General features: G+C 38.0%; 2 protein-coding genes and 1 long non-coding RNA gene across 12 annotated transcripts in view; all 3 read left to right on the top strand.

Annotated features, from left to right (window-relative positions):
* Positions 1–10,258, top strand: part of LOC118765637 — a 28,766-nt gene extending 18,508 nt beyond the window's left edge. Inside the window, exon 3 of the long non-coding RNA XR_005001503.1 lies at positions 9,571–10,258. This is a non-coding gene — a long non-coding RNA (uncharacterized LOC118765637). The remainder of the gene's footprint in view (positions 1–9,570) is intronic.
* Positions 10,259–13,042: 2,784 nt separating this feature from the next.
* On the top strand, positions 13,043–20,120 carry LOC115217918. The gene is made up of 2 exons (XM_036507774.1): positions 13,043–13,055; positions 19,336–20,120. Exons 1-2 carry the CDS (start codon positions 13,043–13,045, stop codon positions 20,118–20,120), a joined length of 798 nt encoding a protein of 265 aa, XP_036363667.1.
* Positions 20,121–25,549: 5,429 nt separating this feature from the next.
* The window catches only part of LOC115217804 (FERM domain-containing protein 5), a 313,777-nt gene continuing 313,169 nt past the window's right edge, over positions 25,550–26,157 (top strand). For 6 of the 10 annotated variants that reach the window (XR_003882210.2, XM_029787487.2, XM_029787486.2 and 3 more), the window contains exon 1: positions 25,551–26,141. Coding sequence is in view for 9 of the 10 variants with exons in the window: in XM_029787487.2 (XP_029643347.1) it covers positions 26,043–26,141 (99 nt within the window). In the remaining variant the exon portion in view is untranslated. Of the gene's footprint in view, positions 26,142–26,157 lie in introns of all 10 variants that reach the window. The other 4 variants (XM_036507984.1, XM_029787485.2, XM_029787481.2 and 1 more) reach the window with 1 other exon arrangement.

The raw sequence follows: 26,157 nt of genomic DNA, 5'->3' as shown, positions 1-26,157 counted from the left end.
GGAAAAGAAAAAGAGAGAGAGGAGGGGAGAGAGACAGACAGACAGACAGACAAAAGTGTGATGTTAATGATATTTTATTTTATTTTATTTTATTTTATCTAGTTTCAGCTTACGAGCTGTGGCCATGCTGGGGTACCACCATTCTGCTGGGGCACCGCCATTCTGCTGGGGCACAGTCATTCGATATGTAGTGGGTGAAATGAAAAAAATATGTGGTAAAGAAAAAAAGAAGTCGGAGCAATAGAGAAAGAGAGAGAGAGAGTGAAAGTAGGAGGATTGAGTAGGAAAACATAGGTTGTTAGATAGGATAGATAGATACCAAAGATAAATAGAATGATAATATGAAATACAATGATATAATATTACTTATGAGAGATATTCGTTTTTTATCAGAGTTCTTAATCAAAAGGATGTATAACTGGCCTCAGCCAGACAATGAGAGAAATAAAGAGAGAGGGAGTGAGAGAGAAATTTGAGTAAGACTTACACACACCCACAAAACTATTATTTATATATTGAATATTTGCTCTGCGAATCTTTATGGATCTACAGTGAGCTCTTTCTAGTTTTACGCATGTGTATATATGTGTGTATGTATGTGTATATGTATGTATGTATGTATGTATGTATGTATGTATGCATGTATGTATGTATGTATGCATGCATGCATGTATGTATGTATGCATGTATGTATGTATGTATGCATGCATGCATGCATGTATGTATGTATGTATGTATGTATGCATGTATGTATGAATGTATGTATGTATGCATGCATGCATGTATGTATGTATGTATGTATGTATGTATGCATGTATGTATGTATGTATGTATGTATGTATGTATGTATGCATGTATGTATGTATGTATGCATGCATGCATGTATGTATGTATGTATGTATGTATGCATGCATGCATGCATGTATGTATGTATGTATGTATGTATGCATGTATGTATGCATGCATGCATGTATGTATGTATGTATGTATGTATGCATGCATGCATGTATGTATGTATGTATGTATGTATGTATGCATGCATGCATGTATGTATGTATGTATGCATGCATGCATGTATGTATGTACGCATGTATGTATGTATGTATGTATGTATGTATGCATGCATTCATGTATGCATGTATGTATGTATGTATGTATGTATGTATGTATGTGTATATGTATGTATGTATGTGTATGTATACATATATACACGTGTATACACATACACATGCACACATAAATGTGTATATATTCATGTATATATGTATATGTATTGATGCACACATACACACACGCAGAGAAAAAGAGAGAGGAATGGAATGGGAAAAAAGTGAAGGGTGAAAGAAGTAAAGAAACACTGATAGAGATAGATAGATAGATAGATAGAGAGAGAGAGAGAGAGAGAGAGGGGGGAGAGAGAGACAGAGACAAAGGCAGACCGAGTCAAGCAATTGAAAAGGTTACTGTAGAATTGATCCAGTTCTGGAAAACTTCTATCAATAAATCCATCAAATGTTAAGTCTTGTTTCGTTCCCTGTATTGAACATTACAGGACAAATGTTTTGCTAAATAAACAAATAAATAAATAAATAGATAGATAAAGCAATAAATAATTGTTAGAAGTATCTTGAATATGTGCCAAACATTTTTTATATAATAGCCTTTTTTTTTTTTTCATATAGCGATTTTCTGCTTTGCTAATCAACAACAATTGATATAACTGTAAGCTAATCTTTTAATTCTTTTTTTTATCAGGGATCTCTAATCCTTCCCTATCCCTCATTCATCTCTCTTATTTTTATAAGGTGGAAACTTTTGGAGACTGTGGCACACATTCCTATTTCATTAATATGTATGTGCACACACACACACACACACACACATAAAAGAATTTTATAAACTTTTGAGAGAACATGAGATAAATTTTGTGGGGAATAGTATATCTTGAAGTGCACACACACATACACACACACACACACACGCACATACACACGCACGCACACACACACACACACACACGTGCGCGCACACACACACACACACACACATGCACACCACACGCACACACACAAATATTGAGTTGAAACCGCTTTTGGAAAGAAAAAGTTGAGTACCATAAATCTTCGAGTATAATCCGCATTTTTTCCCCAAAATTTAAAGGTCAAAATCCCTAGTGCATACTATATACGAGGTTAAAAATGAAAATTATTTTCTAAGCGATGTCCGAGTCTCTATTTGCTGTCTGGCAATGTTTATTCAGACGTATTTTGTGATGTCGGGCACAAAAATACCTTAAGCCTGAAAGCAATGAAGTCAAAAGAATCATCCATAACTTGCAGTAAGCAAAATTTATTAAACATTATTACTGTTATTTCTTTATTTTCTGAAAACAAAATGCACAAAAAAGCTACATGTTACATATACAATAATAATAAAGGACGTTACCGTATACAGTTTTACAAACCAAGGATGTTATATAGACCCCCTTGATTCAAGTTAGAGAAGGAGAGGAGGGGTGCGTATTATACACTAGGTTTAGGTTTTTCAGAGTTACAGCCCACTAAAAATCCCCTGTGTATTATACTCAAGGGTAGACTATACTCGAGGATTTATGGTACTGCCTGTGAGACTCAAACCCACATCTCCTATGAACATAAGTGTCCTACTACTGGACCAAAGCAATACCTCAAATCTATCCAATCTAGAAACTCTATTTTTACCAGTGAGAATTGTATGTCGGACCTTGACACACCATCCAACACATGCATGTGTAGAAAGCAAACATCAAAAGATGATGATTTTGATGATGTTCTCAGGTATGGCTATGGGAAAATTCATCAACTGCAATTCACTGGCAGTAATTGACTAATCAATGACTCACCAATTAGCAAATCTAACTACAACCAATTGACTAATTACCGTATTCACTGATAGCAAATTATTAATTCATATGATTTCAATAAAATGTTAAAAAAAATAAAAACAAATAATAAAAAAATTAAATACTAATTACTCATGAAATCTAGTTTAAAAACACGAAAAGTTGATAAAACTTTATGAGGTAACCTCTTAAATATATAATGTTTAAACTTATGACTAATTCACAAGAAGCCTGTTTTTTTTTCTTTCAACAATATTGTTTTATTTTCATCTCTCCAAAGAAGGCTTTTGACCTGTAATATATTGTTCAGTCTTAGCAGTGGTTCTCAACTATTTTTTTTTTACCTATGGACTCTTTTGAATAATATTTTATTCTGGTGGACCCCAGTAGACATTTGATGTTTAAAAAACTAGTTTTATAAATACTCCTTTTAAAATTCCTATTTAGTTTTTCACATATTAACTTGTATAGATTGAATTACGTAAAACATTTGAGAAATTTATCTGATTCTTCCAATAACTACATCTAAATCAAAATATTTCATGGACACTTAATATACTACTATGCATCTCCAATTTATCATTTTTTTGCATAGACCCCACCAAATTTTTATAGGGACTCCTAGGGCTCATATAACCCCCAAGGGTCATATGAACACTGACTGAGAACCACTGAATTTTGGTATCATTTAAAGTATGTTCATGTTTAATGCATTGTACAAACTCCCAAATATTTGAGCAATAGGGGGTTCACTGTTTTCAAAAACCCAAGCCAGCCATCAATACGGTTTTATTTCAATTTTTTGTTATCTTTCAGTCAGGAGACGGAAAGTGCATATGACCTTTTATAACACCTTCAAGACTAGTAGGAGGTAGGGAGACAGTGAGGGGGAGTGAAAGGTGTTCTCAAATTGGAAACTGAGTTTAAAATACTTGTAACAAAGTGGACTCTACCGGAAGCATCCAAAATGCCAAGTGGTGGTGTTAAACATGATGATGGATGAAGTCTACCACCCAAGTTGTCTGACAGAATGTGAGCTCACGACACTAAGTGTTGGAACAAAAACTACAAGTCGTGTAGTCCAACATCCTTACACTTCTACTAATCCACTACCTTGGTTTGGTACTCATTTTTGTTTGACCACCAGGAAGATGAAAGACAAAATTTGATCTTGATGGGACGGAAACTGAGAATGCAGAAGTTTTGGCTTGGGTTAAACCTTGCAAAATGACCTCATATATGTTTCACATTTCATGCTAAAACTATGGTGATCAATGCATTGATTTCTGATCAGGAGGACCTTTTTTTAATTTAAAGGATTTGAAAAACAAGTTGTGCCCATGGCTTTTGCAGCTCATTCTAGAATGGTCTGGTGAGATTGATGCCATTATTGTTCCTATTGAACCCCCTCTCCCCAAAAAACCAATATTCTAAGGAAACATGACTGATCATGGGAAAATTATTACCTTATTTGGAAATAGATGAGGGTTGGCAACATGGAGAGCATCTGGTCATAGAAAATCTACCCCAAACTCTCAGAATACATCAGATCTTTCAGTCCGGGTAATTCTTTGTATTGTTATTCAATTTATTTCCATAAGTTCTTTATTGTAGGAACGCTTAGACTCATCATGATCACCATTTTAACATCCATGTTTTGATGTTTGGATGAACTGGGAGGTTCTATTTCCAAGCTAGGCAATATTTTCCCCATAGCCAGACATGTTTTTGCAGAATATTGGAAGTAAACGACACTTATTTATAACTACCATAAATAAATTCTGGGGTTGATTTCAAGGCAGTGCTCCAGCATGGCTGCATTCAAATGAATGAAACAAGTAAAAGAATAATAGATAGATAGTTAAACATACATATGTATGTACACACACACACACACAGTGAGTCTGTGGTGTTTGTATTTCCTTATTTTGACATTACACATTAAAACGTGCCTGGCTATGGGAAAAATCTTGCTTGGAAATAGTTGAGAATCAGCAACAAGAAGGATATCTGGCCATTGAGAATCTACCGCAATGAATTCCTTGTGACCCATCAAAATATAAAAGCCGATAACAAAGTGTTAGCGCTAAGCAGTGTGTAAGTATGAGCAGAATTAAGTAAGCTGAAATATGTTTGTCACATACTTCAACTGCTAAAAGACAAATACACAGAAATTGCTGTGGAGAATAAATCACTCTTATGGTAAAAAGGTGTGATAACACCTGGTTTGTTCAGTGTCACCATCTATTAAGAATCTCCGACATTGATGTTTCAAGATACTTGGCTCTTGCTATTTGCCTCGGTCAGGTGATCTCCTAGTGCAAATCAGTCAACATGTTGACTGAATTATATATAAAGCTATGGTTTTATAAGTTTGTTCAGAGTTGTCTCTCTTGGGTACATCTCATTGATGAGAGCCAAGTAGCTTGAACATTGATGTCTGAGATTCATAATTGATGGTGACACTGAATGCACCAGGTGTTTTCACACCGTTTTACCATAAGAGAGATTTATTCTCTGCGGTAATAGCAGTGTATTTGTCTTTCAGTAGTTGAAATATGTGACAAACATATTTCAACTCATCTAATTCTGTTCGTAAAAGTAGATGTTAAAACGATGATGATGATGGGTGTGTAGAGTAAGAAATACTCGATCAAGATGGCAATGATTGATTACTAAGCAAACTTCTTAATCACTCAGCTGTACCTTATTTGCATACATACATGTACATACACACATACATTCATGTGTGTGAGTGTGTGTGTGTGTGTGTGTATCTATATATCTTTTTATCTTTTACTTGTTTCCGTCATAAGATTGTGGTCATGCTGGGGCACCTTGGAGAACTTGAATCAAATGAATTGACACCAGTACTTCATTTTTTTCTAAACCTGGTACTTATTCTGTCAGTCTCTTTTGCCAAACCACTAGATTACAGGGGCATAAACACCGTCACTGGTTGTCAAGCAGTGATGGGGGGAAACAAACACAGATACACAGACTCACACACATATATATATGATGGGCACGTAGATACAAAGACACACATATACATATACACACATATATGATGGGCTTCTTTCAGTTTTTATCTATCAAAACACTCACTAATCTCTGGCTTGTCTGAGGCTATAGTAGAAGACACTTACCCAAAGTGCCACACAGTGGGACTGAACTTGGAACCATGCAATTGGAAAGCAAACTTCTTACCATACAACCAGATCCTTGGGCTTATATATATGGCTGCAGAGTTCATAGGCTCACTATGAGACTTTTGGAATGCAACAAATGAGATTTATATTTCTATATATAGTCCCGCCTTGCAGTCCACACACTTCTTCCATTGGTAAAGAAGCTTTCAACCTGTTTGTCAAAAAAGTCATCAACAGTAGGTTTGATGTCATCATTACTAGGTTCCCAGCTAAGTGTTTTTTCATGTTGGGGAACACATGATAGTCAGATGGGGCCAAATCAGGAGAATAGGGAGAATGACCATAGTTCAAAGCCACAGTCACACACACCAGCTATTGAAACCAAGGACTTGTGTGCTGAAGCATTATCCTGATGAAACAAGACCCCTTTCATCAGTTTTCCTAGGTGTTTGGTTTTGATAGCCTTTCATAACTGCCTCAGCAAGTTGGCGTAGTACTCTCCATTGATGGTGTGACTCTTTTGAAGATAATCAATAAATAGAATGGCTTTTGCATCTCAAAAATCCAAGGTCACCACCTTCCCTGCAGATGAAATGACCTCGGCCTCTTTGGAGCAGTTGAGGAGGGATGTTCCCATTGCATGGATTGTCTTTTTGTCTCTGTTTCAAAATGATGAACCCAGCACTTATTCTGGGTTAGGAAATGTTCAAAGAAACCAGCTCGATCAGTCTGAAACAATGTCAGATTTTCCCACAGTCTGGTGCACTTTTGATCAGGTATCAAAGGACATGTCACCTACTGAGCAGAAACCTTAGACATGCCAAGTTCATTGGGCAGAATATTCTCATCTCTCTCTCATGGGATATCCTAATAGCTTTGGCTATTTGATTTATATTCAATTGCTTGACATCCATCATCATCATTGCCATGTGATGAACATGATCAATGTTTCCCTTGGTGATGACAGTTGCAGGATGCCCAGACTCTGGGTCATCTTCAAGACTCTTCTTTCTCCTCCTAAATTCAGCTGCTCACTTTCGCACTATCGGTAAAGCTGGAGCATCATCCCCTAATATAACAACAATTTCTGCAGCTACTTGATAATACCACAATGCCAAATTATGTCCAAGTCATTACTGGTTACTTTTGAAGTCTTCTTTGAACAGGCAGATGTCAATTTACATAGAAAGGAACAATGCAGTTATTAAGAAGGAGAGTTGAAGTTAATACACACAAGATTTCACAGCTCTAGCATCATTCCTCCATAATCAGCCTACAAACTTTTCAGGCCACCCTTGTATATACATATATGTATCTGCTAGATAAGTTATATTTGTCTCATTTTGTCTAAAGTCGTAAGATACCTACTGTTATCCTGTTATTAACCATTCTTGTTTTTTATTTTTGTTTTCGTTTTTTTGTATTTATATTCGTCCCTGTTGCGTTTACATTCGCTCCTTTTTCCAAGAAATCTAATGCTCACAGCTTAGTTTTTCCTTGGGGCTGGCTGCGTTGGAGCAAATATCAGAATTAATCAGCCGAAATTTGCTATGATGATCCGGTTTCTGACTGAAGATTAAAGGCTTCGAATGACCCGTCTGTTTTTTGTGTTCGTCCCTTTGTGTATTTCACGTTCTTGTTTCTTTATATATAAATTTTATTCCTATATTGTTATATTTTAGGATGCTCATTTTTCTTGCCAAATACCATAAATCCTCGAGTATAGTCCACCCTTGAGTATAATACGCAGGGGATTTTTAGGGGCTGTACCTCCGAAAAACCTAAACCTTGTGTATAATACGCACCCCTTCTCTAATTTGAGCCAAGGAGATCTATATAATGTCCTTGGTTTGTAAAAATGTATATGGTAATGTCCTTTATTATTATTGTATATATAACATAATGCAAACGTGTAGCTTTTTTGTGCATTTTGTTTGCAGAAAATAAAGAAATAACAGTAATAACGTTTATGAATGATTCTTTTATGACTTCATTGCTTTCTGGCCTACCTTAAAGTATTTTTGTGCCCGACATCACAAAATGCATCTGAATAAACATTGCCAGACAGCAAATAGAGACTCGGACATTGCTTAGAAAATATTTTTCATTTTTAACCTCGTATATACTAGGGATTTTGACCTTTAAATTTTGGGGGAAAATGCAGAATATACGCAATATGCTCATTCTTCACTTGTTTATAATAGTTCTTATTTTATTCCATGTCCATTGTCTGGAAATCTTTTGTCACACACCTGTGACCTCTTTAGTGAATCTTCCATCCCAATTGTCTCCTCAGAACAGGAGGAGGCATGTGGGATGGAAATAGCACTGAAGAGGTCACAGGTGTGTGACAAAAGATTTCCAGAAAATGGTCATGGAATAAAATAAGAACTATTATTATAAACAAGTGAAGAATGAACATATTGTGCGTGTGTTTATGTGGCAAGAAAAAAAATGACCATCCTGAAATATAACAATATTTGTCTCAACACACGATTTCACATCAGGAAACTTGCAAAACAAACTTATAAACGTATCTATCTATCTATCTATTTATCTATCTATCTATCTATCTATCTATCTATCTATCTATCTATCTATCTATCTATCTATCCATCCATCCATCCATTCATCCATCCATCCATCCATCCATCACCTACCTACATACCTACCTAGATAGATAGATAGATAGATAGATAGATAGATAGATAGATAGATAGATAGATAGATAGATAGATAGATAGATTGATGGATGGATGGATAGATAGATAGATAGACAGACAGATAGATAGATAGATATACATATACCCACATACATACATACATACATACATACATACATACATACGAACGAACGAACGTACGTACGTACGTATGAATGCGAGCTTGGCCGAGTTTGTATGTACGCCAGAGGGAGAAAAGGAACCTGACATTTTGGGGCTATCCCTTTGGCTGAGAGATATTCAGAAAGCGAATATATTGACACACATTTCGCGATCACCCATACGCGTGCGTATGCTGCATCAAGCATTTCTGATGTGATGTGATTATTTCGTGTTTTCTTACTTTTCCGTTTAAGTTGTGTATTTTTCTTTCTCTTATTTCTATCTTTATTCTTTTCATTCCCCGCATCATTTATTTGCTTTCTTCATATCTCATTACCATTTCCTGATGTCTTTCTCCCTTTTTGCTTCCTTCCTTTCTTCAGTTCTGTTGAATCCTTGCATTCTTTCGGATTTTCTTTTTGCTATCATTTCCAGTCTTTCACTATAAATTATATACTTTCATTTATCTTCCAATCTTTCTTGTATTTTTTTTTCGTTCTATTTTCATTCATTTCTTTTCCTTACCTTTTTACCCCGCCTTCATTTAACTCTATCTTTCATTTCTTCTTTCAATCCTCCCCCACTTTTCTCCTACTTTTTTCTTTCTTTCCATTTTTATTCTCTTTCCTTATACATCTTTCTCCTCTTAACTTCCACGTTTTCCCTCCCACTATTATCATTACTCCTTTCTGTCTTTCTTTTGTTCTTTCAGAGTCAATCGATCACCACCAGATTGCCGACACATCGTGCTATTGTCAGACAAGCAAACCCCTGCACCTTCGTATGCGAACAGAATATGCAGTATCAAGTGTCTTTAGGGTGAGCAGAAAATAGTAGTAGTAGTAGTAGTAGTAGCGGTTGTGGTGTGTGATGGTGAAGGTAATAGTATTGATAGTAATCGTAGTATTTGTGACCGCAGTAGCGGCGATGTGCAATTCATGGTGATGCTTAATAGCTACAATGGTAGTAATTTTAATAGTAGTAATAGTGAAGTGCTAGTAGTAGTAGTAGTAGTAGTAGTAGTAATAGAAATGGTGGGTATTGGTAGGGGTTATGGATGAAGGTAGCAATAATTGTAGTACTGGTGGTCGTTGTGACCACGGTGATGCTAATAATTGCATTGACAGTCGTCGGGATGGCAGTACTAGTAGCAGCAGCAGCAGCAGTAGCAGCAGCAGTAGTAGTAGTAGTAGTAGTAGAAGTAGTAGTGATGGTGATGACGGTGAATGGTGAATGGAGAAGGTTATATCTGTAGTAGTGGTTGTCGTGGCAACGATGGGGGCTGCAGCGGTTGTAAAGTTAGGGGAAATCGCAACCCTTACAGTGGTCAGAAAGGTTCTGGAACTAGTAGCCTCACTAAGAATTACAGTAGTAGTAGTAGTAGTAGTAGTGGTGGTGGTGGTGGTGGTAGTGGTGGTGGTGGTGGTGGTGGTGGTGGTGGTGGTAGTAGTAGTAGTAGTAGTGGCAACAGCAGCAGTAGTAGTAGTAGTAGTTTTTGTAATTATAGTTTAGTTTTTCAACTAATTTTCGGCAATCGTTGATGAATTTGGCAGAAATAACTTGAGAAAGGTAACAGATAACGGGCCTGATTTGATAAACAAAACTGTAACTACTCTCTCACTCACTGCGGCAATATATTTGGTCTGTGGTAGAAGTTATAACAAGAATGTATAATGTGAGATCGGGAGTTTAACCGTTTCGATGGGGCGGGTACCTGGCAACCAGACAAGCGGTCGATAATTCCTATTTTGTCCATGGGCACTAGCTGCATCGCTGTTGGTGTTGTAGCTGCTGCTGCTATCTACCCTGATTGTGTACATCTATAATCAATGGGGGCGAAGGTAAAGAATACACACACCCGGTGTTTAGGATTAGGGTTAGGAGTTGGGTTAAGGTTACGCCGAAAACTGGTGGTGTGCGTATTCTTTACCTCCGCTTCAAAGGATCATAGAGACATTTTTAAATACACCCAGAAGAGGTGGAACTTAGTACTTGCAAGCTAAACCACTCGATAGTTTTGAAGATCTGATGCTGCATACTGCGATGTGTTATCCTTACTCTGTTATGATCCCTATCTATGGCGAATAAATGAAGTGGAGACAATGAGAAAGCCTAGGTGGAGTTTTGAATTTTTGTTTTTTTTTAATTATAATCTTTTAGTCTAGCGGTTCTCAACCATTTTATTGCCCGTGGATCCCATTGATACCTATTTTATCTGCTGGACCCACACCCCCATTGTCAGTTGGTGTTTTAAATATTCTATTCTACTCTAAACACAAGGCCTGAAATCTTTAGGGAGTGAGGCCAGTCAATTAGATCGACTTCAATACGCAACTGGTAATTAATTTATTGACCCCGAAAGATTGAAAGGCAAAGTCGACCTCGGTGGAATTTGAACTCAGAACATAAAGACAGACGAAATACCTATTTCTTTACTACCCACAAGGGGCTAAACACAGAGAGGACAAACAAGGACAGACAAACGGATTAAGTCGATTATATCGACCCCAGTGCGTAACTGGTACTTATTTAATCGACCCCGAAAGGATGACAGGCAAAGTCGACCTGGGCAGAATTTGAACTCAGAACGTAGCGGCAGAGGAAATACCTATTTCTTTACTACCCACAAGGGGCTAAACACAGAGAGGACAAACAAGGACAGACAAACGGATTAAGTCGATTATATCGACCCCAGTGCGTAACTGGTACTTATTTAATCGACCCCAAAAGGATGAAAGGCAAAGTCGACCTCGGCAGAATTTGAACTCAGAACGTAGTGGCAGATGAAATACCTATTTCTTTACTACCCACAAGAGGCTAAACACAGAGAGGACAAACAAGGACAGACAAACGGATTAAGTCGATTATATCGACCCAGTGTGTAACTGGTACTTATTTAATCGACCCCGAAAGGATGAAAGGTAAAGTAGACCTCGGTTATATCTGTAGTGGTGGTTGTCGTGACAACGATGGGGCTTGAGGAACGTAGTGGCAGAGGAAATACCTATTTCTTTACTACCCACAAGAGGCTAAACACAGAGGAGACAAACAAGGACAAATACACGGATTAAGTCGATTATATCGACCCCAGTGCATAACTGGTACTTGTTGAAAGGCAAAGTTTGAACTCAGAACATAATGGCAGACGAAATACGGCTACGCATTTCGCCCAGCGTGCTAACGTTTCTGCCAGCTCGCCGCCTTTGATATTTTAAATATTATCAGGAATTGTATTAAATAATTGTCAATCTTCAGTGGACCCTGGTTGAGAGCCACTGTTTTAGTCAAAAGGGATGGCAATGTCTCTAACCAGTAAAAGGGCCTCTAAGACTAGTGGCAAAAAAGGGGGAAGGTATTCTCAAACTGAAAATGTGATCTGAATGCTTGCATGCTTGTGACTGAGTGGACTCCTTGAAAGACACCCAGCATGCCAGAGAGGGGTTAAGTCTAGAAGCCCCACATTTCATGAGAAAGGAAAAGGTTACAGGGAGTGGAGGGCAAAAGGTGAAAAAAAGGGAAGGAGATTGGCCTACAAGAGTGCTGTGCTGGTGCCACATGGCAAGCACTCATGTCAGAACCACGTAAAAGCACTCATGCTGGTGCCATGTTAAAAGCACTCAGCACACACTATAAAGTGGTTGGTATTAGGGAGAGTATCCAGATCAGACTGGAACCTGGTGCAGCTCTCCAGCTAGCTAGCAATGGTCAAACTGTCCAACACATACCAGCACAGAAAACAGACTTTAACCCTTTAGCATTTAAACTGGCCATATCCGGCCAAAAGTATTCTGCCTGTTTTATGTTCAAACTGGCCAGATCTGGTCTCTCACACCAACCCTACAATATCGTTTTAAAAATTAACAGCTACCTCATCAAAATCTCATAGCTACAAGATAATGCATGATTAGTTCAAAACAAAGTGGATGAAAAAGCATTAATTTCAGCAGAATAATGTGAACACTAAAGGGTTAAAGGGTGACAATGATGAGGGTGATGAATGGCATTAGTGAGGTTGCCATGCAGCTTGTGAGACGACAAAGCTTGGGTGGGGTTACATATATGAGAGGAGATGAGGGGTTGAAGTATGAAAAAAGAGGAAGAAGGAGAAGAAAACAGGTTCTCATTGAGGAGCTACAGTGTTACTCATCAGTAATGAGAATAATCAGTAGGAGCTGCAGGTCCAGATGGCTCATCAAGGTATGAGGTGAATAGGCATATACTTGGATAGAGGAACAACTAGGTGTGTGGACAGGTGGGTGGATGTTTGCAAAATTGTAGTGGGGGGGAGCAAGAGAGGAGGAGATGGTAGGTAGGCTTTGAAAAAATAACTATCAAAATCGAACTGTACTCTTCAAAACTTGCACTAAGAATAAGGACAAGGTGAAATCACTACCTGCTTTTATAGCAGGTTGATGCAGGTAGCTTATTCTGCACCCCCACTGACTTTTAGTTCATGCAATTGAAAGAACTGCATTATTTATTGGATGACCTAATGTGTGTACGTGTTTGCGTGTGGTTTCCCACATATCTATGTATTTGAGGGAAATTGAACAATTTTTTAAATAACTCCTTTTAATTTATGTTTATCGTGTTTAATATGTTAAAAGTGTGGAGGCGCAATGGCCCAGTGGTTAGGGCAGCGGACTCGCGGTCATAGGATCGCGGTTTCGATTCCCAGACCGGGCGTTGTGAGTGTTTATTGAGCGAAAACACCTAAAAGCTCCACGAGGCTCCAGCAGGGGATGGTGGTGATCCCTGCTGTACTCTTTCACCACAACTTTCTCTCACTCTTACTTCCTGTTTCTGTTGTACCTGTATTTCAAAGGGCCGGCCTTGTCACTCTCTGTGTCACGCTGAATATCCCCGAGAACTTCGTTAAGGGTGCACGTGTCTGTGGAGTGCTCAGCCACTTACACGTTAATTTCACGAGCAGGCTGTTCCGTTGATTCGGATCGACCGGAACTCTCATTGTCGTAACCGACGGAGTGCTTCCATCCAAGTTAAAAGTGGATAAGTTTTTAATTTTGTTTATAATTTTATAATTTTTATAATTTTTTCTTATAATTCTATTTTTTTTCCTGTTGCATCCTGTTTATCTGTCCACAACAGCTTTTTTCAATTTGGCTGCAATCATTTTCTCAGCCTCCCTCCTGAGGATGGAGCAATAGTTTAGCTGAACTTAAAGAATGCATTCGGTTAGCAGTACAGGAGATAACTCCTGAAATGCTCACAACACTAAGGATAGATCTGAAATTTACAGGGATACAGACGGAACACATGTGGAAAATTTTCAATAAAGTTTTGTTGTAAGATTTATAAATCTATTTGTTTTGGTATCATAATTGAGTAATAAACACAAAATTCTGTCAGTTTTGTTTTTATAAACTAACCTGATTTCATTGAAAGAGATAGTTAATTCTGGGACACCCTGTATGTGTGTGTATATATATATATAATATATATATATATATATATATATATAATATATATATATATATATATATACTCTTTTACTTGCTTCAGTCAGTTGACTGCGGCCATGCTGGAGCACCGCCTTTAGTCGAGCAACTTGACCCTGGGACTTATTCTTTGTAAGCCCAGTACTTATTCTATCAGTCTCTTTTTGCCAAACCGCTAAGTGACGGGGACATAAACACACCAGCATCGGTTGTCAAGCAATGCTAGGGGGACAAACACAGACACACAAACACACACACATATATATATATATATATACATATATACGATGGGCTTCTTTCAGTTTCTGTCTACCAAATCCACTCACAAGGCTTTGGTCGGCCCGAGGCTATAGTAGAAGACACTTACCCAAGGGGCCACGCAGTGGGACTGAACCCGGAACCATGTGGTTGGTAAGCAAGTTACTTACCACACAGCCACTCCTGCACCTAAATGATATATATATATATTATATATATATATATATACATATCATTTATCAGTCTGGTCAATGAACCCCATCAGCTGACGCCTACGGTAGACATACCAGATGACCTGTTGACTTCAGAATTTATTGAACATAGTCATGCCTTAAAAGAAATTAAACAAAAGAATGTGCTATCCATCCTTGACATCCACTGAATGAATAGCAAAATAAGTCCAACACCATCACACACCTCCATCCCTATATAACTATCATTCTATCCTCTCTTTCCATCATCTTCCATGTCTCCCCCACCAAATGCACACAGAGATACTCATATAACTCACTTAACCTTCATACTGGTAATAAAAAGGATAAACAACCCTCTGTTGTACATCCATCAATGTGAGATCACCTGAAGAAATGAAACTATGAAGATGATCAACCCGATGCCCATGGATATTATGGATTGTACTGTAATCATCCCAGGAATATGGACTGTGATCTTAAGAGACATGTAATCTGTGGAAATGCGCATAAAATGTTTATAAATTCCATCCCAGGATTATTGCTATTATATTTATCCTACACTAGCAGTATCGCCCGGCGTTGCTCGGGTTTGTTTCAACCCTTTAGAATTGGAATTTTTGAAAAGTAAAAATTTTGCATAATGTAGCTTGTTATTCTCTTTAAGTGAACATTTTTCTGGTTGAAATACACCGAAAAATGGCGACACAGCAGTAAAAAAATCGTAAAAAATAGGGATTTTCATAGAAAAAAAGCACATTTTTTATGTAAATAATTTTTGGTGCTAACATGGTCCAATTTGAATTTTTTCTTCTATGGAAGGAAGAGCAAGCCTTCTTCTATCATACTCTCAATTTTGGTCAACTTACACCGCAGGGTCTCAGAGGAAATAGTGTTAGTTGAAGGCTACCAAACCTGCCATACACAGACAACTTCAGCTTTATAGAGAGAGAGATTATATTGGTACAGCTTGATGCAACTCCGTAAAACAGGTTCACCAGTCAGCATCATTAGACTGTGGCTGGAATAATAGAATAGGATCTCTATTTGCATATTCAAAATGTTTCCCATAAACAAATTTAAATGATGTATGTATGTATGTACTAGCTTAACATCCACATGTCGGGCGGCTTTTAAGCTAGCTCCTGTGGAGGGCTCTTCATTGGGCCTTGGACCCAACAATGACACTTCATTCATTGAATACATATTAAATTTTATTAAACTTCAACAATATTTTTCAAGCAATGAACAATTTTCATCAAAGCAATGATAAAATTTTTTGAATCATTGCAAAGCTGCATGATAAACGTTTTTTGTCTTCCCCTTCAGAATCAGTACAAATAGCTTGTTTCCATTCCCTACCCTTGAACAACCAACATACAGCTGGCTGTAGGCAAAAATAAACTTACTTCTTAAAAGTTCAATGATAATTCTTCTGCCACCACTTAATTTAACCCTTTAGTGTTCCAATTATTCTATCAAACATAATGCTTATTGATTCACATTGATTTGAATTAATCATGCATTATCTCATATCTTCAAGATCTTGATGGTGTAATTACTTAATGTAGAATAACATTGTAGGGTAGGTGTGAGAGCCTGGATCCAGTCAGTTTGAACATAAAACAGATTAAATATTTTGGCCGGATATGGCCGGTTTAAATACTAAAGGGTTAAAGACAATTTGATGTACGCAGGGCCTTACTTTTCGTACAAACAATTATTTGTTGTAGCTGGTATATATCTAAACTCCTGTTTGTAGTTTGAAGGAAAATTACACCACTTTCACTAGACACTATTTTAAAGTGTGATTTTTATGGTTTGGAATTGCTCTAAATGTATTTGACTATAAAAATGTTTTAAATTTAGTATTATTTAGTATTTTTTCAGGTAATAATAAAATTAGTTGAACCGGTTTCCATGCAGTCAGAGTGTACTAAGTTTCCATAGCTCTGACAGCTGATGGCATGAAAATAGGTCTGTCAAATTTTATTAATATCTGAAAAAATACTTAAGTTTCCAACATTTTTATGATAGAAAGTTATGAGAGGTAATATTGTATGAGAGAGTGAGTTCAATAGTATTTCAGTTCTGAACGCTATGAAGCATGTGTTATGGTGAAATTACATGATACACTTATAATATTTAGAGAAATGTTGTTTTCAAAATGTTAGGATTAAGAAAAAACCAAGAATGAAGAATAGTAGAAGAGTCATTGAATAGTGAGAGAGGGGTAAAGCATGAGGAATAGTAGAAGTGTCATTGAATAGTGAGAGAGGGGGTTGGTGGAGTAAAATTGAAAAAGTATGACACACTGTCATTTGCATTTGCATTTATTATTGTAGATGTATGTATATATATGTGTGTGTATATATACATATGTATGTATGTATATTATGTGTGTGTGTGTGCACCCTTGTCTTGACATCTTGTGATAGTTGTCAATGAGCATCATCGTCATGCAAGTGATGTTCATTTGCACTCTTTTGCAAAAGACATACCTGGCTATTGGAAAATATTACCTTACTTGGAAAACAGGTGAAGGTTGGAGACAGGGAGAGCATCCACCCATAGAAAATCTTCCTCAACAAATTCTGTCTGACTCAGGCAAGTCAGAATTGTTGGAGCATCGGATAGAATGCCTTGTGTTATTTTATATGTATATATGTCTGCATGTATGTATGCCTATAAATAATAATAATAATAATAATGGTTTCCAATTTTGGCACAAGGCCAGCAATTTCGGGGGAGAGATAAGTTGATTACATTGACCTCAAGTCCTCAATTAGTACTTATTTTATCGACCTCCGAATGGATGAAAAGCAAAGTTGACTGATGATAATGATGATAATAATGATGTTGATGATGATCATAATGACAATGATTTCTTTTCTTTGCCACCAGAGCAAAGGATGAGGGGAACAATACAAAGACAGACATCAAGTGTTGAAGTTTATATATAATAAAATGAGAGAAAAAATATTTATAGATGCATAGAAAGTATACACAGTAAACAATAAAACAAAGAGACAAGAAGCATACACATTATACAATAGCAAGAATTTAAAAAAGGGGTAATGATAATGATACCATTTTCCTGACATAAGAGTACTTCTAGGGATAATCAAGGAACCCCACTGTCCAAGATCTCTCTAAATGCCAAAAGCAAGTGCCCTCTCCAATTCCTGTTCCCTGTCTCACAGGTCTATACTCAGGGTGGTACCATCCACTCTTGCCATTTTTGCACTTTCACCCACCTTTCAATAAATTCTCTGAGGATAGCACCTTCCTCTCCACTTTCACTTTCCTTTTCAAGTGAAATGAGAAAAAGTGGATGAGGGGTCTACCAAAGAGGAAAGCCTTTGTCCTGATGCCTCTCAGGCTCATCCACCAGACAACCTCTTTCACCACTGCCACCAGGCAATGGAAAACTACTTTATCTACCTGATTAAAGGAAATTGATGGGGCAATCTTCACTATGGACTCAGCTGACAGATGGATCTGTCCTACATGCAACAGCAGCTGTTTGACATAAACCCACAGGTCAACAATGCTTGGACACCAGTGGCGGATTTACCATAAAACTAATGCAGCTTAAGCTTCAGGGCCCCTAAATCTGTCAATTATTTTGTTTTTGTGTTTTGCCATGCAGGTAGCTGTTACCAGTCTTAGTGGACAATAGATCATACTCCTACGCAGAGTCTAAACATGTTGTGTCTAGCCACAATTTGTTCACCTGCTGTTTCTGCTGGTGTGAAGTAACATAAAAAATAAAAGTACAACTGACCTGCAGATAATTCGGTTTACTTGAATTATTTTGGAAACTTCGGCCCTGCCTATTGTCAGATATGTCTACGACTACATCAGCACAGTAGAGATAAGAATTCTTATTTTCACACCATTATTTAATGACCAATGAAAGGGTTTGACTCCTAATTTTGGACTTACAATCTGTTCGGTAACAGAGCATTTTTTTTACTTTAAGAATTGTTTGAATATCACCTTGTACAAATACTTTTCAGTTGCTGACCCTACACCTGATTTGACATATTTTGACCAGCTGGTAATTGTGGTCCAATACTGTTATAATGGAAAACCCTGTCAGAGATTTTTAGCATTTTTGCCAATAGAAAAACATTCATCCATGACCTTATTCCACAAGATAACAATTTCTGGGGGTACATAAGCTTTCACTTGAAAATATCCGTGGTCAGTTGTACAATAATGCTTCCAACATGAAGGGTTCAGAGAAAGGATTGCAAGAACTTCTTAAAAACATTAACAGGTATGCAGACTATGTACCATTTGCAAGCCGTTTACTCAACCCTGTTTGGTAAAAGACAGTGTCTACTGTACCTGAAGTTGTTGACTATTTTGGTATCTTGCAGCAGTTGTATGTTTTCTTTTCTGAATCTCCTTAAAGATGGGGGATTTTGAACACACAAGGCAATCTAGCCTTTTCTCTAAAGAGCTTAAGTGTAACTAGATAGTCTGTACACTATGAAGCAGTCCGGGCAATTAAAAATGGATATAAGGATATTTTGCAAACTCCCAAACATGTGTTTGAAGACTCCAAAGAGAAGCCTGAATGTGAGCGAGATGCAAAGAATTTATACCACAAGTTGGTAAAATTGGAATATGCTGTTTTAACAGTTGTTTGGGAAGAAGTTATGAAGTGTTTTGATAAAACAAGTAAGAAACTCCAAACCCCTGGTTTTTATGTATTTGAAATTTGCCTTCTGCTAGCATCTTTGCTTTCATTTGCTAAAGAACTACGAGAAAATTCAGCCGATAGGAATGCACATTATGAATCAGTAGCAAAAGGTTCATGTGAATATATCACCTCAAATTATTCTGATGTTTCCAAATGCATTATTATAAAGAAATTTGTAGATGGAATAAGTGATAGGGCATCTTTGAAAGGGGCTGAAAAATATAGGATAAAAGTTCTAAATCAAGTCAATGACTGCTTGATAATCCAGTTCAGCAAGATGATGGACCCATACAAGCAGATTGCAAAAAGGTTCAAGTTTCTCTCAGCATCGATGGACAATTCAGAATTTGATGAGAACAGTATCAAACTTATCATATCACATTACAAAGATGATATTGACCACAAATTAATAAATGAATGTTATTTCAATGAGTATTTACACCTTAGAAAATCCTGGAACACAGAAGAAAACACACCATCTAAAATGCAATGTACAGAAGTTCTTCAGCTTATTTATGAGCAACAACTAATTGACGTGTCCCCTAATATTACCACTACACATAAGCTGTACTTGACAATGACCATCACAGGCTGTGAAGCAGAAAGGAGTTCCCTCAAAGGTTTCCTTTGTAAAGAATAAATTTCGGTCTACCATGACTGAAGAGCACTTAAATTCCTTATGCATATTGTCTCTAGAAAATGACAGAAAAAAGAGTATTTTTGTAATTTTCATATGTATCTTAACTATGCATCATGCATGTATATAATGCTTCCCTAATTTTCAACCCCCATAACTCTAAAATATAAGGCTTAGCCTGGAAAATATTTGTAGTGATCTGCCATGGAACAACCACATCGACAAAGATATCAGTGATTACCCACATCTCATTTCTAATGGAAAGAGGGCTCACTTTCAGACTCATTTTTAAGGACTCAACATCACAACTCTACCATCTGGGCTATCAGGGCCTCAAGGTGGAGTTCCTTGCAAGGGCACGAACATTTTTTGACTCTTGTTGGATGTTACCCTACTGTTGCTGGTTGTACAGAGGGCCCCCATAACATTTTAAGTTTCAGGGCCCCGATATTGTAGATCCATCACTGCCAGACACTGAAAGAGTGAGGAGAATGATTTTGTTTCTCAGCACATCCATGCTTGTAGAGTTTATCTTCAACAGAAAACACCCTTCAGTAGCATTGCAATGCTAAGGACATCTGGGAATTATCCATGGTGGTCCCTGACCAGAAATAATAATGAACAGTGCTCAAAGAAAAAGCAAAGACAATACAATACAATTCAGTAGAAGTGGCATCTGAGATATTGCCAGAAGAAGTCAAAGAACCAGGACAGACAGCACAAGGTACCCTGCCTTATGCTCTAACAATTTCACCAACCAACCAATCAACCAACCAACTCACCTATCTGGACTGGTATTTACTTTATTTATCAATTTCTCCTTTGGTGCATCGGCCGGGAATACCAGAGGGCGCACACTCTCCTACCCTGATGTAATCTCCAGGGATACAGGCATCCAGCAATAGGACTTCCGTAATGCTATGATGGACCATGAAGTCTGGCGTAGCATGGTAAATTCCATTGTCTCGACCACGGTCGAACAATGATGATGATGATGATTTATCAATCCCGAAAGGAAAAAATAAAAAGCAAAGGTGACCTCAATTGGATATGAACTCAGAGCCCTGAGGTATCATTGACAAACTGTGCCCCGCAAGACTCTTTGGAAGGTACACCTAATGGAAAACCACCTTGAATTTTTTTTTTAGTAGTGCTGCTCACCTGATGATGAGCTTTGATCTCATGCGGCTCATTTCTTGATAAAAGCTGCCCATGCTGGGCATAGACAGTGAGACAAATAACACAAGGCAATCAATCCGATGCTTAAACGATTCTGTCACTCGGCTGCTTGGATATGCCTCCTCACATGTACAGAAAAAAAACCAAGTATTGTTGCTAAGTTTTATTTTTTACATGACTTTAAACAGTGTTTCATTTAAATAAATAAAATACTGAAACTGCAGAATTGCAGCTGGAAGTCTGAAACCAGATAAAAGGAAAAAAAAAAAAAGAAAAAAAAAGAAAAAGAAAGGATGATGAGGAAGATGGAGCATCTGTTATTGATGCTACTTACAGAGAAGATGAGGTATGTGATAAGGGGAAAAAAATGAAGAAGAAGAGGTCGGGTGGAGGAGGAAGAGGAAGAGGAGGAGGAGGAGGAGATGAAGAAGAGAAGGAAAAAGATGATGATGTTGATGGAGAAGGAAAAGGAAGATCAGGAGGGAAAGGAAGAGGGGGAGCAGAGGAAGAGGTTGGGATGAGGAGGAGGTGGAGAAGAAGAAGGAGAATATGATGATGATGATGATGATGATGATGATGATGATGATGATGATGATAGAGAAGGAAAAGGAAGATCAGAGGAAGAAGGAAGAGGAGCAAAGGAAGAGGTTGGGATGAGGAGGAGGTGGAGAAGAAGAAGAAAATGATGATGATGATGATGATGATGATGATAGAGAAGGAAAAGGAAGATCAGAGGAAGAAGGAAGAGGAGGAGCAGAGGAAGAGGTTGGGAAGAAGAGGAGAAGAATATAGATGAAAATCCACAGTTAGAGGTAAACAGAAATAGATAGACAAGAGAGAGGGAGAGAGAGAGAGAGAGAGAGAGAGTGAGAGAGAGAGAGAGAGAGAGAGAGAAAGAGGAAGAGAGCGATAGAAAGAGAGAGATCAGGGAGAGAGAAGGAGAAAATCAATGACGTAAGAATGTCTCATGGCAAAAGAACTGAGGCTAAAACTAAATGAAGAAAGATTTAGGATAATGGTTCTTCTTCCCATCCCATCCCATCCCATCTCACCTCAGCCTAGCCATGTTGTACCTTTTCCCTCTGCTTACATCTCAAATATTCTGGGGAAATGTGTGATAATCACACCCGTTTTATTTTTCCGTCTTGACTATAAACTAATAAACTTACACAGAATATTTATGCAAGAAACCATTATCTTATAATGAAATGTAACCCATTAATGATATTACTCTCTTTTACTTGTTTCAGTCATTTGACTGCAGCCATGCTGGAGCACCGCCTTTAGTCAAGCAAATCGACCCCAGGACTTATTCTTTGTAAACCTAGTACTTATTCTATCGAACCGCTAAGTGACGGGGATGTAAACACACCAGCATCGGTTGTCAAGCAATGCTAGGGGGACAAACACAGACACACAAACACACACACACATATATATATATATATATATACATATATACGACAGGCTTCTTTCAGTTTCCGTCTACCAAATCCACTCACAAGGCATTGGTCGGCCCGGGGCTGTAGCAGAAGACACTTGTCCAAGGTGCCACGCAGTGGGACTGAACCCGGAACCATGTGGTTGGTAAGCAAGCTACTTACCACACAGCCACTCCTGTGCCTATGTTGGTAGACTTGATCTGGACCTAGTTTAATACCCCTACTCGGTCTTTTCAACAAAAGAGACTGACAGAAAAAGTACTAAGCTTACAAAGAATAAGTCCTGGAGGTTGATTTGTTTGACTAAAGGCAGTGCTCCAGCATGACCACAGTCAAATGACTGAAACAAATTAAAGAATAAAAGAATATCCTAAAATACAATTTTGTATGTTTAATATAATGATATTGTATACAATACTCATGGAGGCGCATGGCTTAGTGGTTAGGGTGTCAGCACCCTGATCATAAGATTGTGGTTTCGATTCCTGGACAAGGCGATGCGTTGTGTTCTTGAGCAAAACTCTTCATTTCATGTTGCTCCAGTCCACTCAGCTGGCAAAAATGAGTAACGCTGCGATGGACTGGCGCCAGCTGGGGAACAGATACGCTATAGAAACTGGGAAACTGGGCCCATGAGCCTGGCTAGGCTTTAAAAGGGCGCATTTGTTTATTTATTTATTATATGCAATGCTCAGGTGCACTACAACTCAGCAGAAAAGGTAGCCACAAGTGCCTCTACCATAGAATAATGCACAGAAAGTGAACAGTGAATGAACCGTTTAAAGAAAAGTGGGAAGACCATCAGGTGTACTATTGGGGAATTTCAAAAAGCATGGATGTTTTGAAGGATGTAGTGTCCCAACGGCTAACAATTGATTCAGGTAGTTTATTCCACGCTTCAGCAATTCTGAGCATGAAAAAATGTTTCTGAAAGTCATGGGTGCTGTGTTGCTTTTAGAGACCCAATTATGATCTATGTATGTTGTAGTTTGCTGTCAATGAAGAAATACTTTAGGGCCCAGTGCATTGATTTATCTGGGGTCCCATAATGCTGCTAAAATGGTCATAGGGTTCTGAAAAAGGTCATCAGAGGCTGCACAAAGAATAATCCTTTCTTCTGTTGGCACAAGGCCTGAAATTTTGAGGCAAGATGGGGAGTTGGTTGATCACATCAACCCCAGTGCTCAACTGATATCTGTCATCTCATTGACCCTGACAGAATGAAATGCAAAGTTGGCCTTGGCAGAATTTGAACTCAAAATGTAAAGGTAGTAAAGATGGACAAAATGCCATTGAGTTGTTGGTTCACTCATCATCATTTAACGTCCGTTTTCCATGCTAGCATGGGTTGGACGGTTCAACCGGGGTCTGGTAAGCCATGGAGGCTGCACCAGGCTCTAGCCTGATTTGGCAGTGTTTCTACAGCTGGATGCCCTTCCTAATGCCAACCACTCCGTGAGTGTAGTGGGTGTTTTTTTACGTGCCAATGGCACAGGGGCCAGAGCAGGCTGGCAAACGGCCACAATCGGTTGGTGCTTTTACGTGTCACTGACACGGACGCCAGTCAGGCGGCGCTGGCATCTGCCACGCTCGGACGGTGCTTTTTACGTGTCACCGGCACGGGTGTCTTAACTACAATTTAACAGTGTTTTAACAATAAAGCTACTAATATATAGATTGGAGGCGCAATGGCCCAGTGGTTAGGGCAGTGGACTCGCGGTCATAGGATCGCGGTTTCGATTCCCAGACCGGGCGTTGTGAGTGTTTATTGAGCGAAAACACCTAAAGCTCCACAAGGCTCCGGCAGGGGATGGTGGTGATCCTTGCTGTACTCTTTCACCACAACTTACTCTCACTCTTACTTCCTGTTTCTGTTGTACCTGTATTTCAAAGGGCCGGCCTTGTCACTCTCTGTGTCACGCTGAATATCCCCGAGAACTACGTTAAGAGTACACGTGTCTGTGGAGTGCTCAGCCACTTACACGTTAATTTCACGAGCAGGCTGTTCCGTTGATTCGGATCAACCGGAACCCTCGTCGTCGTAACCGACGGAGTGCTTCCATATATATAGATGCATTTTTAGGTTCAATTCTATATTTGCAATTTTTAATTATACATGCATGGCATATTTCTGATGGAAATGAAATCTTGCCATCTGTTGATAGCAGGGAAATCCTCTAGAGGAAATGACCTCTTAATAAGGAATTGCAAGGGAATTTGTTCGTAACAAGGTCTTGGTTAAAATAATTTCTTAAACCCTTTTTGTAAAATTTGATGACTCTGGCACTGCCAGAGCTTTCAAAGACAGTTTTATGAGCCCTTTAATCTCCTATGTAACTTAATGAAAGAGAGAAAAAGATTAATAAAAACGTATTGATATTTATGTAGGAGCTCCATGAGTCATGGAATTGTTTTCAAGAGTTTTCCAATGATAAAAAAATTGGGAAATGCTGTTTTAGGCATTGGTAGAAGAAATATATCTTGCAGAATATTCGAAATGAGATGATGGAAAGATTAGATATTGATGAAGACGTTGCTATAACCCGGTTTAGTTCAAAAGCAGAAGGAAGTTTTAAAGTGATCAAGCGTTCTTTTTCCTCGTAAGTGAGCCATTAATAACAATGAAAAGTTATATGATTATCATAAATAAACGTGCTCGAAATATTATATAGAGTAATGCAGACATCAGTTTTATTTTAAGGTGACAGGATTTATTATAGGAGCAGAATATAAGTCGGTGCTTTACCCGGTCTGGTATAGCGAGAGAGAGGAAATGACGTCATTTACGAAGCGCACTAGCAGCAGGCGATAAGGCAGACAGGCAAAGCAGCCAGTTGCTACTACAGTCATCATGTGATAACAAGAAAGGTAGTTGCTGGATGGTGACAGTAAGCGGCTAAGCACAGCACCACGGCACAACTAAGCACAAAAGCTTCCTTTGCTGCTTCTATTCGAGTTGACAAACTAACATTAGACGTGTCTTGCTTTATGATTTATCGCAATCTGTTGTATATGTGCTTTTTAATTGTCATGCCGGTCTAGCGGCTTTAATTAGTGCACCCCCGTCAACAATATAAATAAATAAAAAGGAAACAGGAAGAAGCTATATATAGATATATATAGCTATTTATGAATATACACGCATATATTCTTGAGAGATAATTAAAAGAAAGAAAAAGAAAGTGTTTTTTCGCTTCTTTTTTCTTTTCTTTTCTCACAAACACATGTGTCTCTAATAAATATCAACAGCTGTACAAACTGATATAGTTGAAGAAGCGACAAGGAAAATAATTAATTTGCCAAGATGTTTAAGAAAAAGTCAAGCAAATCCGACCTGGAGATGGAATACCAGTGCACTATAAGGTTCTTGGATGATTCCGAACCTATCCAACTAAATTTTAAGGTAAGTTCTTTATATT

This window comes from Octopus sinensis, linkage group LG12 (assembly GCF_006345805.1).
Source record: "Octopus sinensis linkage group LG12, ASM634580v1, whole genome shotgun sequence".
NCBI classification, from domain to species: Eukaryota; Metazoa; Mollusca; class Cephalopoda; order Octopoda; family Octopodidae; genus Octopus; species Octopus sinensis.
Note: the sequence above shows the minus strand (reverse complement) of the source record. Positions and strands in the feature narration are given on the sequence as shown.